This window comes from Rhamphochromis sp. 'chilingali', assembly GCF_963969265.1.
Source record: "Rhamphochromis sp. 'chilingali' genome assembly, chromosome: 1".
Classification (NCBI taxonomy): Eukaryota; Metazoa; Chordata; class Actinopteri; order Cichliformes; family Cichlidae; genus Rhamphochromis; species Rhamphochromis sp. 'chilingali'.
In genome coordinates, this window is record NC_137929.1 from 33,949,492 (window position 1) to 33,968,767 (window position 19,276).

The 19,276-nt window shown below is 42.4% G+C and overlaps 1 protein-coding gene across 1 annotated transcript in view; it reads right to left on the minus strand.

The window, feature by feature from the left end:
* The window catches only part of pcdh7b (protocadherin 7b), a 118,191-nt gene that overhangs the window by 47,735 nt on the left and 51,180 nt on the right, over nucleotides 1–19,276 (minus strand). Inside the window, 2 exon segments of the mRNA XM_080903318.1 lie at nucleotides 16,262–16,351; nucleotides 16,353–16,481. Of these exon segments, the coding sequence (XP_080759444.1) occupies nucleotides 16,262–16,351; nucleotides 16,353–16,481 (219 nt within the window).

Consider the following 19,276-nt stretch of genomic DNA (forward strand, 5'->3'; position numbering starts at 1 on the left):
TCACGGGCTCGAGTTGACGCCGCACTTCAATTACCGGGTGCATATTCATCCCCCAGCATGATGGGAGGGGGGTGGGAAATGGTGCATTGTGCCCCAAAATAATTCCCAAGCTGTCAGCAGAGCCAGGCAATGTTTTGCCTGCTGCGACTCACGACATTTCATTTTAGCTTCGAATCCTCGCATTCCAAGATGGGAGACAAGGTTATAGAGGAAGGAAGCGAACGAGAGAGAGTATTTATGAAGGGAAAACAAATAAGGGCCGGCCTGCTTAGAAATCTTGTTTTGTTAAAGCATCCAAATGCTGTGATTTTTTCTTTTTTGTATATATTTATGCTGTTGTTTGTGACTGCAGATACTATATGTAGGGGAATAAAGTGTTTACACTGTGAGCTAGGAGAGCACTAAAGCCCTTAAATGGGTCAACAATGCATAAGCAAGTAGCGTCACACTAACAAAGGAGAAGCAGACAGAGTGCAAATATTGGCAGCACACACACTTACACACAGGCAGTTTTCTCGTTCTGCACACACACACCTACAAACCATACCATTTTCCCAGCCACGTGAATGCGCTGAATGCGAATGCGTGCCGTTTGTCTTAAGTAGGGTGAGCTCCCGGCCTTCATAAAACATGTATGGTGCTAATGCTGACCGTTCTGCGAATTTCTCGCCAGGGAAACTGCTTTGATGGACTAAATGGACGAGCCTTTGTAAAGAAAAAAAAACGTCTGTTGGAAAATGCATTAAGTCATTCTCAGCGACTTCTGAGAGAAGCGCGGAAGGATTGTTCAGGGTAAGAAAAATAATGAGCATTCTTCCTCCCTGCGAAATAGAAAAAAGAGGAAGAAAAAAAATCATACATCTGCTTTGAGAGAGGATTTTTCTCTTTTTTTCTTTTCGCTGATACATATATGGCCAAGAGTTATTGTGTCCATGAGCACAGTTCCTATTTAAAAAAAGAAAAAGTGCAGCTGAATGGAAATAAGACGGGAGAAAATAATGAAATTCCTCAGCTACAGCAGCTCAGGAGGATATTGTCCCTCCAGGTGAATGGAGGTGTGCACATCCATGCATACAGCTGTATATAGAGGTACTTGTGATGCTTTCGTGTGTGTGTGTGTCAAAGTGTTTTGTATGCAGCCGTGTCGCTCTTTTCGGAGCGGTGTGTGTCGGTGTTGTGAAGCCCTCCAGCATCACCGATGTCAAAGGTGGCAGCGCGGGCCCGCGCGGAGATCTCCAACGCGAACTGTGCCACAGGCGGGCCGGACTGTCCCACCCTGTAGATCGTGTGTTAGCTTTTCATTTCAGTCCATCCTTCCCTCCCTCGCTTCGCTTTGCTCCCTCCCTCCTCCCTCGCTCTTCCACCATATGAGACACATTAATTGTGTCCTCAAAGAGAGAAGGCGAGAGAGAGAGAGCGGAAGGATAATCCCCCTTCTTCCATTGTTACACGCTTTCATCTATTTTTATGAGGCGAAGAGCAGGGGAGCGGAGGGTTGAGAGGGGAAGAGGGAAGTAAAAATAAGTTCTGGTGGGCCGAGGTAGTCTTGTTGCACCGCTGAGAGCATGATGCATCTCTACTTGGATTCGAGTGCATCTATGCACACACAGACATGCTCGCACTAACAGCAGTTAGAACTGATTTCCTCCACTTTCTTATCCTGCCGTCTTAAGCATTTGTTAACACTTCTTTAAATGCTTAATTGATAATTTATGATTATCTATAATGACTGATAATAAGTAATTATCGCAGTATCTATAGCTGGTATGGTAAGAGTTTAATAGATGATACAGTATAACGTAAGTGTAATGGTGTGATTCTGCACCAATTAAGCCTCTTAAAATGAAATAATGTGTTTGCTTTTATTACACATGGCCAAAGTTTCAAATAGTCAGGTGTCTCCACAAATAATGAGACAACAGCTCCATATTGAGGCTGCTGTAAATCCACTGGGTGGTGTCAGTCAGACAGCGTATGGCTTGCAGAAGTCTTGAGCCACCCCCTCACGTCTTTATATTTTCCCTCCAAGGGAAAAATATTTCATTTTTTTCTTGCATTATTTTGTTTGTTAAGCCACTTAACACTGACCTATGAATCATTCAAGGATAAAAAAAAGTAACAGACAACTGAGCAAAGAGCCAGTTTTAAATTATATCTTTTAAATTGTGTCTTTAGGAACTTTGTTACTAACAGCATGTTTCTATTTCTTTAGTTGAATTTGTGAAAAATGACAAAGAAAAACAGTTTGACAGAAATAAAACAGTATTTTTGCAACAAAAATGTGATTTCCAATGAGCTGTTAGCAGAAAAGTTCACCTTTCTCTTCGTGGCGTGCACTGTGTCCTTAAAATATTTGAGGAAACTGGACAAGTGGAGAACAAAAGAAGTGGCAGGTCTAAAACTAGCAGATGAAGGACCTGAGAGACGCATCTGCCTTTCTGTTCATCCAACTACTATCACTGTAGCCTCACTAGAAATGGTCTCTGTGGAAGGGTGGCTGTGAAGAAGCCATTATTGCCACAGTCCTGCCTGCTCTCGGTGTATGAAAATGATTAAGAAAAGGAAAAAGGGAAAGCATGTCAGATTGCAAAGCAACTAGCCTAAAAATCCACAGCAATAGGTTTGATAACGTGTTGTTACAATGGAGGCCAGGACAGAGTCTATACTCAACTGCAAAACACAGTGGTGGCTCTGTCCTGTTCTGTTGCTACATTAAAGTCAGTTTTGTTGGGGATCTTGTCAGAACCGTTAAAATACTGAACACAGAAATAACCACGAGATTTTGATCCATCGTGCAATTCCTTCTGGAAAGTAACAACGCAGTAAAAGAATCCCTAGATAGAAAAACACACAATGGAACTCAAACATTTGCGCAATATTATATAATGGTCATGTCACGGATAGAGCGCTGGCTGTGAGCGCAGGAGCGCCACTCACCTGCTGGGCTTTGTTTGACAGGCTGCACCAAGACTCAGTAAAAAGTAAATACAGATTCTACACATAAAGCTATTCTAGTAGAGTCCAAGAATAGAAATGCAAAGGTGGAAATGCACATTGCAAGTCCCCTTTAAGGCCCAGGGTTTATTCCTGAACATTTCATCATTTCCACCGTCAAATGACGTTCACTCAGTTGTCACAATGAGAAAATGATGCTTGAGATTTACAATTATTTTGCTTATCAGCAATTTCCAGGCAATACTGACAAAGATGCATAGCTTTAGCATGGGAACGTTTCACAATGCATCTTAAGGTCATACCATCCATACACTCCACACAATACACTGAGGCCATCCTATCACAAAGAAGCACGCACTGATTATTATTAGTTGGTTTTTTTTTATTCAATGCCTGCAGCAAGCAAGCATTTGTTTCCCTGTTTTGACAGTTTTACAGCATTTAGCCGTGCATCTGACTCATCAAACCAGCCCGATTAAAGACAAACACGATGTCAAATTCCTAAATAATGCGACCTAATTGCTATCAATTAGCGGTAGCAGCAGATATTGCTGGCAAAGCTTCCTGACAAAATCCTTTTCCAGAAGGAATGCCAGTCCGCAGCCGTGCCTACTGGAGATGTGGAACAGCAAGCTGCTCTGTAAATAGACACACGTGGGTAAACTCGGACGAGGTAGCGAGACGAGAAGAACGAAAATATGGAAATGTATTTCTTTCTTTTTTTTCCGTATTGCTTTTCACTCCTTTAAATGTGAATGAGCGGCAGAGCTGCGGGTGGCCAAAAAAAGCACAGTGTGACATAAGGTCAAAGGTTAAGCTACTGGCAGGCTGGGTGCCACACATAAATAATGTGTAAGATAAACAGAGGAAGAGCTACAACATGCATGAGTCAGCTCGTGCACAAACACAGAGAGGGGGGAAAATACACAATTTGCATTTTCTAGCTTAAAGGTCAAAAACAGTGTCACTGCTTATATTCAGGCTGAAACTATGTCTCTCACAGCATCACAGCCTCACACACACACACGGAGTCGCAATATCTTACAGCAATTCTGACAAACTTTCTCCAAAATGAGAGCTACATTTTACAGTTCATGTACCGGCTACAAGTAGGTTACATCCCATTCTGGACAGTTTAATTTGTTCCCTGTTCACCTTTTCTTTTTCTTTCTCTGGGCAAAGGTTTGCCTGGTTTTTTGCAATCAGTGCGGCATTCCTTGCATGCAAATGAAATTGAAAGTTTTCAGATGTGTGCAATGTTGAGCAAGAAAGCAAGGAAAAAAAACCTACAGGAGGGCTATTACGCTTGCATTTCTGTCTGCATCTCCTAACCTCAAGATTTGACGGAGCGGGGTGGCAAGGGGCGGTGTTTGCACACAAAATATGTTTGGCAAACACATGAATGAATGCATGAGGAGCCGCGGCTCGGCGTCGGCCTAAAGAACGTGCGAACACCTGAATCCTGTATGTTTGTGGGGTTTTTGGATGAATTCCCTGAAGTGAGAAAAGCAAAAATACATAAAAATAGGACCTTAATGCTTTGTCTTTCTCAGTATTCCTCTCAGATATTGCTTCAGGTGTGAAGCTGGCGTGCTGCAACACACGCACTCCTCTGACCTTACGGTCTCGTCATCGCGTGCTTGAGAATCCGAAAATGCGCAAATAAATAAATGAAAACTTGGCGAGTTAGGATTATTGTCATGCCTTACGGGCAATCCTCCTTCCTCGCTGTGGACCTCACGCTGGGAAAGACACGGCACCCACTGTGTCCCAGTGCTGCACACCTGATGTTCCAGAGTGCTCGCTCTGCACAACTTCTGCACCTCGGCGCAACCGTGCACGGAATCTTAACAGGATGCTTGGACGCGAGAGAAGAAAGTTAAAAAAAAGAAAAACAAGAAGAAGAGTTAGAGAGGAGGGTAAGATCAGGGCAGGAGGTGAGGAGGGAAACTGAGCAGAAGACGAGAGCGCCCTGAGACAAACGTGGTGGGGGTGGAAGGAGTGGAATGGAGAGTGGAGTGCAGGAAGCTTTTGGGTGGAGGTGGATGTCCGGGAGGTGTTTAATTGTCTTCGTTGAAGACCGCCCCATCCCAGTTTTAATCTCTCTGCTGCAAGACCCGACTCGCCCGCTTTATCAAGTATGTGCATCCGGATCGGAGGAGATGACGAAGAAATGCAACCGACTGCCAACTCTGAGGCGCGAGTATCCTTCCACATTCCTGGCAAAACAATATGGCTGCCTCTCTCAGTTGGGGGGGAGGGGGGGGGTCTTATTGGAATCACTTGACTATGACACTTTAAAAACGCATTTGCCACGTTTTCTGTGTGTGTGTGTGTGTGTGTGTGTGTGTGTGTGTGCGTGCGTGCGTACACCATACATACAGAGTCGATCTAAAATGGCTCCACTTTTTTCTCTCTTAACCCAAATGGCCATTGTGGTTGTGTAATGCTTCTCTGTGTATCGGTGTTTGTAAGCCAGCTAGAATGGCTTTTGTAATCTCTGTCAGGAGTGGGTGTCAGTCTGCCCCTGGCTTCACAAAACACCACAGCAGCAATTCCATTATCCACACTCAGACAGCCACAGTGTGTGTGTGTGCGTTTAGGTGTGTGTGTGCACGACGTATGTTTTCAGTTTGTGGCAGGTTGCTTTGTAAGTTACATCGCAGGTAGTGATATTAGAACCATACCAACAAATCTTTTCTTTTTCACGTCTTACAACAAATCTCTCTTAATTACATCTTCTTCCACATTTTAATTGATTTAGAGCAGGGATGTCAAACATAAGGCTCAGGGGCCAAAATAGCCCGGCAAGGACTCCACATCGCCCCTATTGAATCCCTTTAGAAAACATGAGAGAAGGCAAAATATTTGTCCTTTTAATGCATTTTCATAGGTTTTACAACTTAATCGTTACTGCTAAAGACCTCCCACATGGCTGTTCAAACACTAAAGTTATAGATAAAAAAATTCAATGATTGAAAATTTCTGTTTTTTCACTACTGTAGAAATGTATATTTTGTACAATGGATACTCAGTAAAATCAATTAACTAACTACAACTTTCAGTTTTATAATTGTAGGACAGTCAGTTAGCTGTCGCTAACAGAACTTTTTCACCACTAAGACTGGTGCTGACAGGTTTCTTTCATCTACAACAATAGCACTTCTTAATCATGTAATAAAATGTCCTGTTGAGATTCCTTTTTTTATGTTAACATATCTCAGGGATTAAACATGTAGTTAAACTTTTTCACACTGACAGAAGGAGGAGTGTCACTGGTTTGGCTCACTTGAGATCAAAGTGGTCTACATCTGGTCCACAATGTAAAATGAGTTTGACATCCCTGATTTAGTGGATTGGTTTGCCTCTGTTTGCCTTTCGCTGTCTCCTGTTTCCCTAAAGAAATTGCAGGCAGGTGAGTTTAATTTAATTTGTTCCCCCCAAAAACGTAAAAATGACATAATTACTTTGCACAATTAAATCTTTAAATCATCTCCCAACTAAATAATCCCATTATTTACCTTTGAGTTGAAATCGCTGCTTCTGTCCACAGAAAACTAACCTCATGCTTTTCTTAAACTGCATTTTTTCCACGCTGTAAGCTGGGAGAAAAAAAAAACACTCCGATGTACATCATTAAATTTTCTTCAAATAAACCGTGAAGTCTCCATAATGACTTTAATTGCATAGCACGTTTCAAAACACAGAGTTACAATGTCCTTCACAGTTTGAATAAAAGCCACACCATTAAGCTACACATTCAAACACACACACACAGAGTCACACATTCATTCCAACATACACACTTTCATACGATTTAACAAACTGAGGGAATGATTAAGGGGAATCTAACCTAAAGAAATTAGTTCTCAGGAGCCATTTAAAACAAAGCACACACTCGGCTAACCTGATAGGCCGAGGAAGGCTTTTCCAAAGTTTGGGCGCTACAACCTTATAAACATGACAAGGCTGGAACAGTCAGGAGACCTTGATCAGATGATCTGAGTAACCGGCTGCCGCGACAAGCTGTCAGTAGCTGGATATATATAATGAGGGGTCTGCCCATGTGGCGCTTTATACACTGTAAAAAGAATAACCCTATTCAAATAAAAAAAAATGATGTCCGGTTGTCACATGCAAAATATTTGGCTTTATAGAATCCAAATTGAGTCACTTGATATGACCTGATACTTTTATGTTGATATAAACAATATTACTAGACTTGACTGAAACTTTAAATTTTGCATTGATCCAAATTGATTTTTTTACATAGAACCATATTTTAATTATTGAACCAAGCTAATATATTGAAATTTAACCAACCTAATGTATTCACATTCGAACCAAATTAACATGAACTAATATGTTTGTATTGAAGCCAGGTAATTGATTTACATATATTCAAACTATATTTTTTACATTTCATTTTATTTCAGTTCAAAAATGCTCTGCATTTCCTATAAAAAACAAGACAGTTGGCCAACCAATTATTTCAAAATTATTTATTGTTCCAAACCATTTTAACTATAATCAATAGAGAGGATTAGTAATATACAGATTTAGTGCTACGGCAGAAATGATTAGAGAAATGTTTGTTTTATAAAACCTGCAATCTTTTGAAAACCAGTATAAAACCTGCAACCTGTCTAAAACTGGCATAAAACCATTATAAAAACTCTTTTTAAACCAATTTGCAAGTACTCAAAAATGTTTATATGTGCACTGTGCCTGTACAATGTAAAAAAAATAAAATAAATCTACACATGTATCAATGAAATCAACTTAAATCTCCCTTTCAAATGGGTGTTCTTATAAATTTTGAATGTAGAATACCACTGCAGGCCAACCAAGCAAAATAACCAAGCACACATGCACATGCATGTGCACATACACATGCATGCAAACACACTACTGTGCAGTGTTAAGTTCACAATTAAGTTTGCGAATCTTAGAGGTCATCTTGTTAAAGTCAAGCTCCATCATAATCTTTTGAAGAGCCTCAAAGGTGAACCTGAATCCTCGTGGATATTCCATATTAAGAGCATAACAGAGTCCAAAGACCATTGCCACTCCAGCTGCCACAGAAGGCAACTCATTCAGGACTTCCACACCATCAATGATTATCCCGATGTCTCGAGGCTGATGTAGGAGGCTTGCGTTGTCCCTGAAGACGAAGAGTGCCATGGTGGTACTCTGCAGCTCTTCCTCAGCTTCATCTTTCTGGGATATCTTGAGGTAAAATATGGAACAAAATGTACAAGTGAAGAACTGAAGTCTGGCACACCTGATAAATCTTTGACCATAATAAACTACTATTTTGATAGTTGTTTGGTCACAGACTATTAGAACAATTATTTGCCTAATCAGATTGTGAATTGTATAATCATTAAATTAAATCAATAGTGGAACATTTTCATAAATGTTCCACAAAGCCCAAGAAAAAAAAAAGAAAACAATACAGAACCCTAAGATATTAACTTGATGAGTTGATTAATCGTTGCTGTCCTACATTAATCATTGCATTTAATAGCAGAGTTGTCAAATTTACATCAAGAGACTGCATCTCATGTAGAGACAGAACAGATATGGACATACCATGTATTCTTTTATCAAGTCCTCAACACATCAGCAAGGTGAATGAGAGGATAATGAGGGAGAGTCTAGATTATTATGAAATGTTTAAAAAGGATGTGCAGTGTAAATGCAAAATGATACCTGTTCAGATTAAATGAAAATGTATGCTTCAGCCATGGAATGGATGGAGCGATCTGTGGTTCTGAAAGCATACAGAAAAAAAAGAATAATGTTACTTCTCTATAAAACACATTACATAGAAAAACCAAGAAATACGTAACATGACATACCAAACAGTCTACAGACCAGCCATTAGCGACTAAGTTTGGCATAGGGTCAATTTTTTGCTGTTAAAATTACAATTTCTTCAGAAAATGCACATTTTTCCGAGCCGCGCCTGAAAGTCAATTGAAGGAATTAGTCTTATGTCACTGATCTTATATGCTGGCGTGTTATTTCTGTCTCTAAATCATGCACATTAATAATTATCTTTTGCGCTCGGTGTACACACACATAACACACAGATATTTATATGAAGAGAGACAAACGTGCGCGCACAAACACAAGCTTGTGTCTAGAAACCGCGAGCTCACCAGAAAAATTCAAACGAAGCGGAGCACGGAGTTATACTATGAATGTTATGAACTATGAACTTATGCTAGCTAGCTGTATCCACCACCGATGCATTGTGGTAACGCTAGCTAGTTAGTATACTGGTAAAAAACGGCTTTTTGCCTAACTTGCATTCCCGACTGTGATGGTCGGTTTCTGGTAACCAGTTCTAACATTGCGCAGGATAGCTAGCTAGCTTATAGCTAGCAGCTACAATCATGCAAAAATTAGGGGTGGCTGTCGACCCAGCTTAAATGGGGTTATTTTCTGCAATTTTGGCAATACAAATTATACAAGCTTTTGTAACACACTTGGCTTTACTTACGTTTATTTTCAGATGAAATTAATCAAAGATGTGACACGATGTTTCCAGCAGCCATGCAGAATAAAAATGGGTCCCGGTCTATTTCTGGTGGGCGTGTTCAAGTGCAAATCACTTTGACTCAAATTAAAGATATTATCTGTTCAACATGAAAAGAAATATATGTTTTGAGAGAAATCAAAAACTTTGCGTTGTGTCCTTTGTACAGATATTTAGTTTCATCCAAATCAAAAGTGGTATTTTAAAATGCAAAAAGAAAGGGTTTCACAATCAAATCAATGATTTTATTCTGTTTTGAATGGCACTTATTAGATTGAATGAATGACTGCATGTTAGACTTTTTTCAGTGTATGTTAATAACAGGATTTTAAAGTGGATTTCATTTGGAGCCAGTGAAGGGAAGCAAAAGTAGGTGTGTTATGTGACCTGCTGCATTCTGCATCAATTGGAGACGGACTATGAAGACTGTGACCTGCGATGATCAAAGCGGGGAGAAAATGAAAATATGAATTAAACAGTTCATCGAAGCCCAGTCGAGCTTAGTGAGACTCAACATTCAGATGTGGGTCAAAGATGATACCAGCAGATGATTTATGTAGCTCCGTGGATGCCAACGGAAGTAAATGAGAGAAAGTTTTGTTTCCGGCACTTTGCTTGAACCAATCCTTCATCGCAAACATAAATGAGCCTTCGCCCGCTCCTTCCTCGGGTTTCTCCAGTTGGTTTTTAAGAGCAGGTATTCCTCGAGCTTAATTCTGTCAGCGTGCTGCGGCACTGAAGTGAAGGCTGCACTGAAGGGGCTTCAAAGTCCAAATGTGCCTGTGTGAGGAGAAAGATGGGATCACGGATGTGACACTTGGGTATGATTTGAATACCTGCCTCCTCCACCTGAGCAGTGATCAATCATCTCTGTCTGTCAACCGCCACTCCCTGCCGGCGACTCCATAACCTCCATCCTTGGCGTTTTCCTTCTGTTTCTCTCTCTCTCTCTATTTTGTTGTCTGTTAATTTTTTTTCCTCGCTATCTCCTGGTCTATTTCCAACCTCCCATTCATTTCTAGGCTCCTGTGTGGCGTGTTACTCATGTACTCTGTCTTGCCACTCATATCTCTTTTTATGTCCCCCCCCCCCCCCAGTGTTTTTTTTTTCTCACATCATCACACCAGGTTCTCTTGTTCTTTCTATCTCTCATGCTGTCCCCTTGCCTGAAGATATCACACACACTCTCAAAAAATAAAAGAAAATAAGGGGCGAGTGGTTAGGGACAGATGGAAATGAATGAGAGACACACGGCACGACTGGAGGCGCGCGCAGAATTTAAACCTTGCTGCAAAATGCACAAGCGCCCGAATAATTTATAGGCTTTTTTAAAGATGTAACAGATTATCATTCCCTTTCATTCCTTTGCTGACTTTAATTTTCGGATTAATGCTGTGGTGTTTTTACGCCGTGACCTTGGGGAATGCACAAGCGGGAGGCGGTGGGGTGAATATATTGTGTAACATGCTGATTGATAGCACGGCTCCCTTCCGCTGAGTGATTTTTTTTCTTTTTTTTTACACTACCAGTTACAGAAACACACACACACACACAAATCTCGCCACCAAGTTGAGGGAAATCAGACCTAAGACCAGCGCTGCTGCCGCTCGACTCTTGAAATATGAATGGTTTTAATTAAACAAACTCGCTTTGCCATCTGGCCCTACAATTGGGCCTGCCTAATGAACAGCCTCACACACAAACACGCACACTATTAACCAGGCAAAGCGGCATTCCAACGGGTAAAGCTTTGGAAATGGAGAAACAACAACAATGAAGTGATCTAGTGAGGTGCTTCACAGAGCTGGAAAATGACTCAGTGGCTCATTGCGCCGAATGAAGGGTGGATGTGCGTGCGCGCACGCGTCTGTGTGTGTGTGTAAGACGACAAAGAGATGATTTTTGTCTAAAAGTGGGCATTTGAGCGTCTGTCTGTCCGGCGTTTGCTTTGTACTTGGTGATTTTGTTAGCAAAGGCTCAGATGGTGTTTGTTCTCGCTGACTACCTGATTGATAACCGCTGTGATGCGCCACTTGTCTGTCCTACTCTATTGAACCGACTAGCCAATGCTAAATGATGATGTTTGTAATCCAGCGGTGGTACCCCGAGATTTCTCAGCAGGACAGACAGGAGAAAGGTAGTGTTTGGTCTGTGTGTGTGTCTGTGTGTGTGTGCTGTGGGTGATTGTCTGCCAGCCAATGCAGAAAAGAAAACGTGGGAGGCATGCTAACATTAGCAGCCAGTAGGACGTGCTATCACTCTCTTAGAGGCTACAATAAATTTGCGGTGCTCCTCTGCCTCTGCATTCAGCACAGGCGTCAGCCTCTGTGAGATCTGCACTGTGATGCAGAGGTGAATAAAAAGTTGAGTCAACGATCTCCTGCAGGTACAAGTCAGGTTATACGTTAGTTATACTGCGCATATCACACAAGCATTGTATATTTCTTGAAAACAAAATTCAGGCAGAAAATACAAAGTCTATTAACACTGTCCTGTCCTCTACATTCTCAACGTTCCCAAATGGTCAGGTCAGATAGCTGCACCTCTCTGGGAAAGGTTTCTTCCTCTTAAAAGAGAGTTTTTCCTCCCCACTGTTGCCAAATGCTTGCTCATAGAGGGTCTTCGAATTGTTGGGGTTTCTTTATATTACTGTAGGTTCTTTACCGTGCAACATGAAGCACTTTGAGGCGACTGCTGTTGTGATTTGGTGCTATGTCCACATACAGTAGTATCAGCAGGCCTTGCTAACCCCAGCATAGCCACTGCCAGCTCAGTGTACATAACATGGTTTGAATGCAAAAGGTGAACCTTAAAAGTAAGAGGTTATAGATATATATTAGCAATTTTGTAAAGAAAAAATATATGTATATAATGTGATGTTGTGGATCAAATGCGATACATCCTTGGCAGCGTGACCTACAGCAACAAGCACATCACACTGCATAGCTGCACTGATCTACTGAAAAATGTTATTACATCTTCAGTGCCGGGAGCTGCTCAGATTCATGCAGAGCCTTTACAAAAAAAGAAAAAAAAAACACTTTGCACACCTCAGACACGTAACTCATCATGAAAGAGCAATGTGGAAGCATGTTATTTTGACGTGCACTTGAACTAACACGGTAAAAATTGAAAAATCCTCTGCCCCCCTGGCGATGCGGCGATCAATAATAGAGCACGAGTCTTTGACCCGCCGATAACGGCGTACATCTGGAAGGGCTGTTCGACATCCATAACGGCCTAATCGGCTGTTTGACTCCAAATGTTTATGAATATCTGATGAGCGCCGGGGTAAGCTTATGAATAAGTGAGGATGCGAGGGTGCGAGGAGGGGTGGGGGTCCAACTGAGCATCAAAAAAAGACCAAGACTTCATTGAGACGTACCGAGTGGCGTCTCTGAGCGATACGGAGGCCCAAGTATAATGGCAGCAAAATTGAATTATTTTGCGTCCTGAGCAGGTAACTCGCAAGTATGAAATTTCAGTTTTGTTCAACGGCGTTGGGAGAGGTGCAGCAAAACTTCCTATCGCTTCCTGGCACAGACTTTTTGGATGTCTCTCAGGCTGATCAAGCAGTGTGTGTTTGAGGTCAACAATGTGTTCATATTCCCACGATGAACTCCCTGTTCTGAGTCAGTGTGGGAAGAATCTGTCTTGGATGGAGAGGTTGATTGTTTTTTGTTTTGCTTTTTTTATTTTAAATGTTTTTCTTTTAACGCTCCCCACGGAAAGAAGGAACCCAACAGAAAATAATAAAGTTTGCAACATGACCTTGATGAAGGAGATGAGGAAAAGAAAACACGGTCCCTCAGCACATCTGTGCAGGGTGGAAAGAAAGGAAGGACGGGGAAAAGGAGGCAGGGTGAACACACAATGTGAGTGTGTGTGTGTGTGTGTGGTGGGGGCTACTTGCATGCATGCATTCATGAATGTGAGCAGCTGCGGTGGAGGCCGATTGTTCGTGCGAACATTGATCGACAACGAGTAACCGAGAGCTGGAAAATGCTCCGAATCGAAAAAAGCAGACACTCGCTTTTGTCTGCATTTCACCCTAACACAAAGAGACGGCAATCAAACATGATGGATCGATAACAAGGGGGGAAAAAATACAACAACTCTCAAATCCTCAGTTTCTAAAGTTGTCAAACAGATACTAATGCTTCCAGGGGCAAGGTTGAGATTTGGGCCTACTATAGGACATAGCCGTTGCATTACGCACATAAATGTCTGCAGTTACATAGTTACATGCCGCTAATGATGCCCTTGTCGGCAACAAGCGCCACAGCAAGCCATCTGCTGACTTTTGTTTTCCTTCTTCCTCGTAATGCCCTCATTTTCTAAAAAAAAAAAAAGGAAAAAAAGGCATGTTTGGGGGGTGGGGTGGTGGGGGTTAACACTGAGTAAATGCGGTGCTGATGCTTTCTGTGCGAGCTCTTGCCACAACACGAGAAGGGATGCTAATGACCGCAGAGGCTGAAGCAGTTTGCCAATATTTAGCCTAACCTTAGATGATTGCATTTACTTTACACTTAGGTATTTAGCTGATGCCCTCATTCAGAGCGACCTGCCATAAGTGAGCAAGCAGGGACTCGGCGGTGTCCTCAAGGACGCTTTAACTGGAAGCACAGAGATGCTTTTTTTTTTTCCTCCCTCTCTCTCGCTCTCTCTCTCTGGGACTGAATCACAGGACCTAGACCAATTATAGTCTCTCAGACCACAAGGCCACCCCGCTGCCTACCAGATTATATCAGCTCATAGCCTCGGAGTACAAACTGTGTAAGAACTCCAATTTGTATAACTGTGCTGCAAAAGAAATGTGAGATGTAGAGGCTGATTTTTTAAACAATATCAAGCCAGCGTTCACAAGCGCTCCCTTTTCTTCCAATCACACATGTGCTGTTGCCTTGCCTTTCTCACACACGCACACACACCAGTTCAGCCGATCTCACTAAAGATAGCAGCAACAGCGGAGAGTGTTGTTTCTCTTAGATGGAGACTGATTCATGAATTGACCTTGACTCTGTTCTCCAGCAAATCTCCTCTGAAGCGTCAGTATGCTTTTCACCAAGCTGAGGAATTAGCGAAAACATGCACATTGAGCTAAGAAGTGAAACTGGTGGGCATATTTGGACCAGTATGAGAGCTCCTTGGGTATCAAACGCTCCATCTTTGGTTTAATGCATTTCCCTATTTGTGCCGTATTTATTCTAAAAGTGGTTTTACTCGACAGGCTCCTTAACCGGATCGCTATCGACTCACCCCCCTTCCTGTAACAGAAACCAAAATGAAACGATCCTTTTAATTTAAAGACTTATTTGGTAATTTAATGGGCACTCGTTGTCGGAAAATTGAGATTTTTAATATCCACGAGGTAGCCTTATCAGCTCACATGCTCACATCAAAGTGTTTCAAATCCCCTTCAATCTGTGTCGGGGCCGAAATTTGAAAAAGCTCACTGTGGACACTCCGGTATAACGGCCTGTTTGATGTGCCCATCTGTCTGATTTGACTAACTTTCTGTTGCTTGTCTCGAGTCAGTGCAAACACCATAACTAGACATCGGCCCTTGAGGTAGAACCAGGTGTTTGTCCAGGCTCCACCTTGTGGATGTAATGGTGCTTGTGTTGACCGCACTGATTTAAAATAAGGTAAGGGCATCATCCGCCTAACAGCTCCATTGTAAAAAAGAGAGGATGTGAATCTTTAAGCCATTTGAATATCCTTATCCTAAGCTGCAGTGGGGAAGCCTCTGCACTTAGGCTTAGCACTCTCAAGACAGCTACTCCTTGTTAAGCATCGCCTCAGACTCCTAGACTATGAATGGGACCATTACCCTCATCTCTCACTGCACACCCAGATACACACACACACACACACACACACACACACATATATATTTTGGCTTTGGTAGGAAACTAGTTCAGGCTAGCTGTGAGGAGAAGGTTCTGCAAGAGAAGAAGCTTTTACAAAGGATTTTTTTTTTCACTCTGCCACCGCTCCCGTCCACTCTCTCTAGGCTGGAGTCTTTATGCATTACAACACACGGATCATCGGTTCGATCCCTTAATTGAAGCAAAATGAACTCCTTGGTGAGGGCCTCGAGGCCAAACACAAATCACAAATCAGTGCAGCAGCTGCCTGTACAGCTTCTAAACAATTCAGAGTATTAGCCCCCTCCCCGTTACACCTCTTTTACTTTATCTCAAAGAATGCAAGGCGAGCTAGAGAGCGAGATCTTTCTGAACACCTATCCTCCCCTGCAGCTGAGATCTAGCCTGTAAACGGAATTCAGCGGGATTTGTAAAACGGTGCAACAAAGCAACAAACTAGAAGGATAAAGACGGCCCTGAAAGGTGGTTGATCTAAAAGAATTCGTCTGCTACATATTCCCTCTTGTAGCCCCTTTGATCAAATAAGCCTTCTGTTTCTGAAACAGAGACCTCGGTTTTATAATAAATCCTGGACCTCGTTGTTCATACAATGTACACTGAATGAGCTTTAGGCTTCAGCAAAAAATAGTTGCATCACAAGCACCACACCACATCCATACCCTTGGCACAGAGAAATGTCGAACTGACAACAGAAGCATTTTAGCACAAAAAAAGAAGGAAAGAAAGAAAAAGGGACGCTCGTGTGTTTCTGCACTTTGCTTGTGATGCTTTCTACAGCGTCCCGCTTGGATTTCTCTAGCCAGTTATGTGCATGTGTTGTTCCTGTGTCTTAACGGTTTCTACATCTCCTTTCAGTGTTTGCCCCTACCATTTTCCATGTGCTCTGCCTCACCGACACTGCCATCCGGCGTTGTCCTCTCGTAGCTGTCCTCGGGAAGGGGAAGGGCGCCCAGCCGGGGGCCCGACGAACTCTTGCTGCTCGGTGTCTCCGACTCATCCAGGCCGCTGTCGTAGCAGCTCTGCAGCGATCCCTGCTGGTGAGGATCCTGGGGCTGGCTCACCACCGAGAAGGTCACTCGGCGAAACGGCTACAAGAGAAACCAAACGGCCGAGGGTCACTATTAAAGGGACTTCTTTACTTTTTTTTTTTTCAACTTTTATTATTGGATGTCAGCTTGGGAGCGGGATCCTTTGGAAATAGAAGGGATTCAAGTCAGGATGGCAGGGACATAGGTTAGGAAAACAAGGGAGGCTAGGATACGTAGACTCAGTGAAGGCCATGGCTAAGGGTATTAGCAGCTACCTTAGCAACCAAACTAGCTCTAATGCCACCCTCAAAAATAAAACTATGATCTCTTCTATCAGAGTAGCCAAGAAAGAACTACTTTGCCTTTCTCTAACCCTGAAAACTTTCAAAAGGACACAGAAGAAGCTGCACAAAGGAGTCTTTCACAAGCACGCTTAGAACTCAAGGGACCAAGGAGACATGGTAGCTAGCTAGATTTGTGTGTTAAATACAGCTAAAATGGAAAGAGGGAGTGGGAGTGGGGGAATGGTGGTGCATCAGCCTCATTCACTTGTTTACTTTCCCACTAAAACGAGGACAAGGTGAACAAGCTTTCAGCTCTCCGGGAGGTCTGATTCGCTGCCAGAGAGCGAAGGCGCAAAAGGCAAAAGACGGGCGCACACAAATAGGCACACCCACTTGACAGCATGCGACTAAGTGCGCACGTACAAAAGGCTTTTCTTGATGAGCTGTGGGTTCACGCTGTCAATATGCGTAGCCCGCTCTAACACATTATTGAACAGTGTCTTGTGTTAAGCAGTAACAGAGCATGTCATTAAAGCCGAGGCCTCTTTCTCACTGTATCAGCCTGATTTTCTTTTTCCACTCTCCGTGTCTCCTAATCCCCTGCCTTAGCGTTGTACAAAGGTAAATGGCAGAGAGGAGAAATGAAAGAAAGAATGAGCGCAGGGCGAAGAACCAAACACCAGGCTTGGTCATTACCAGAATAAATGGCATTACAAATGGCTAATGCCGTTAATTAATTACATGCAAACACTGTCGGAGCTCGCCTCTGGTGCAGCACATCTTCTCTCTTGCACCTCACTGGACCTCATCACCTTCTCGTGTTCTCCATCTCTTCCGATTTTACCCCACGTCCCACGCACACACCTCTACACACAGACACATACTCCTCCTTCTGCTCTCCTTGTTTCCTTGTTTCATCATAAGAATATTACACAGGGACAGAGGCCCATTACTCAAAAATGTTCTCTTCTTAAAGCATTCTCCCTCCATTCGTTCCCCATTCGTGTCACCTGATGAAGTACAATCTATTATCAGCCACGGTTGCCTGCACTTTGAAATTTGCACATCATGCGTAACTCATCTAACACTGTCGCTCAGTCTCAGATGCAGATGTGAAAGCATCGCGTCAAACTCCTTCTGTCAACAGATATTTACACGTGGCAGAGATCCATTAACTCAAAAACAAAGTGTTGAAAGGCCAGCTTAAAGGGACAGCTCACTGCAAAGTCAAACATTTTGATCCCAATTGCCTAGTTTTGAAGAAATCAGCTCTAAAAATGTTTCCCTTCTGTTGAGTAGACGCCAATAGCCTTGCGGTCCACAAAAGACAAAAATAAATAAATAGATAAAAATGCTTTAAAAAAAATATACTCAGCACAAATGTCTATTGTCAGGACCAAATTACCCAAAAAAGAAAAGAAAACACACTTGATTTTGCCGAAAATACCAACTGTATCCCACCCCCCAAAAAAGCATCTAGCTTGGTGATATGAGGACGAGCTTGGCTGTGATGTTGGCCAGCTACTTGGTTCTTTTGACTGGTGCATCTAGACGTTAAGTGACATTGCTCCTGAGTTCGGACATCCGAATTCCGATGTATCTGGAGCGTGGCATGAAACATGGACATAGCAAAGGCCATCAGAGGACGATAGCAGTGGTTACATAAACGATAAGATAAGATAAACCTTTATTAGTCTCACACGTGGGAAAAGATTACTGGTCTATTGGAAAATGGCTTTCTAAAATGACCTTTGTACACTCTTTCCTGCTCATGGGCTCAGTCACTCATTTTTAGGTGATATTAGAATAAAAATTAAGTATATTTTGTAAGTTATTCAATAGAACTCGTTAGCGACTCAGACTGTGGATTTACAGTCAGACCCACCATCTCTCGACGCATCTATTGTTTGACAAAGCTCATCTTGAGGAATCTGAGGGAGACTTCAAAAGAACAACTAGCAATGTCACGGTAACTACGTCCATTTTTTTATACTGTCTTTCACTTAGAAACAATTTGCTTTGAAACAAACTCGTAGTCCATTTCGGACATTCCAGGCTTCTGTTATCTAGGTACCGTACTCTTGGATGTACTACCAGTTCATGTCTCAGTCAGTGGTATCCTATCTTCTCATGGTAGTCGCTTCAGTCTCGTGCATATAAGTTGAGAAAAGTCTATCTCGGGTCCCATCCGCCAACAGTCACCAAAGGTTATTTGGCTCAAAGTCAGTTAAGTTGCCAAAAGTTTCTGGTCACCACATCACTTAAGATCAAATATAATTACTTACACTTCATTTATCAGATTTTCTTTCCTTTTTTTTCTTAAGTAACCAGGCCATGATTCTATGACAAGAAACACTTATGCTGAGTTTTTGTAAAATCTACTGTTTTGGGCTCCAACACAGTGAGTGCAATTCACTTCTATTATATTCAAGAGATGTCCAGCATGTCTACAGATAATTTCTTGCAAATTGAGACCGAAACAGCGCAGCACTACAGGTCACGGTCAAAAGCTGTAAACCTGATTTTGAGGTGAACAGTCATGTTTTTTTTTAAGTGGACCTCTCCATCATT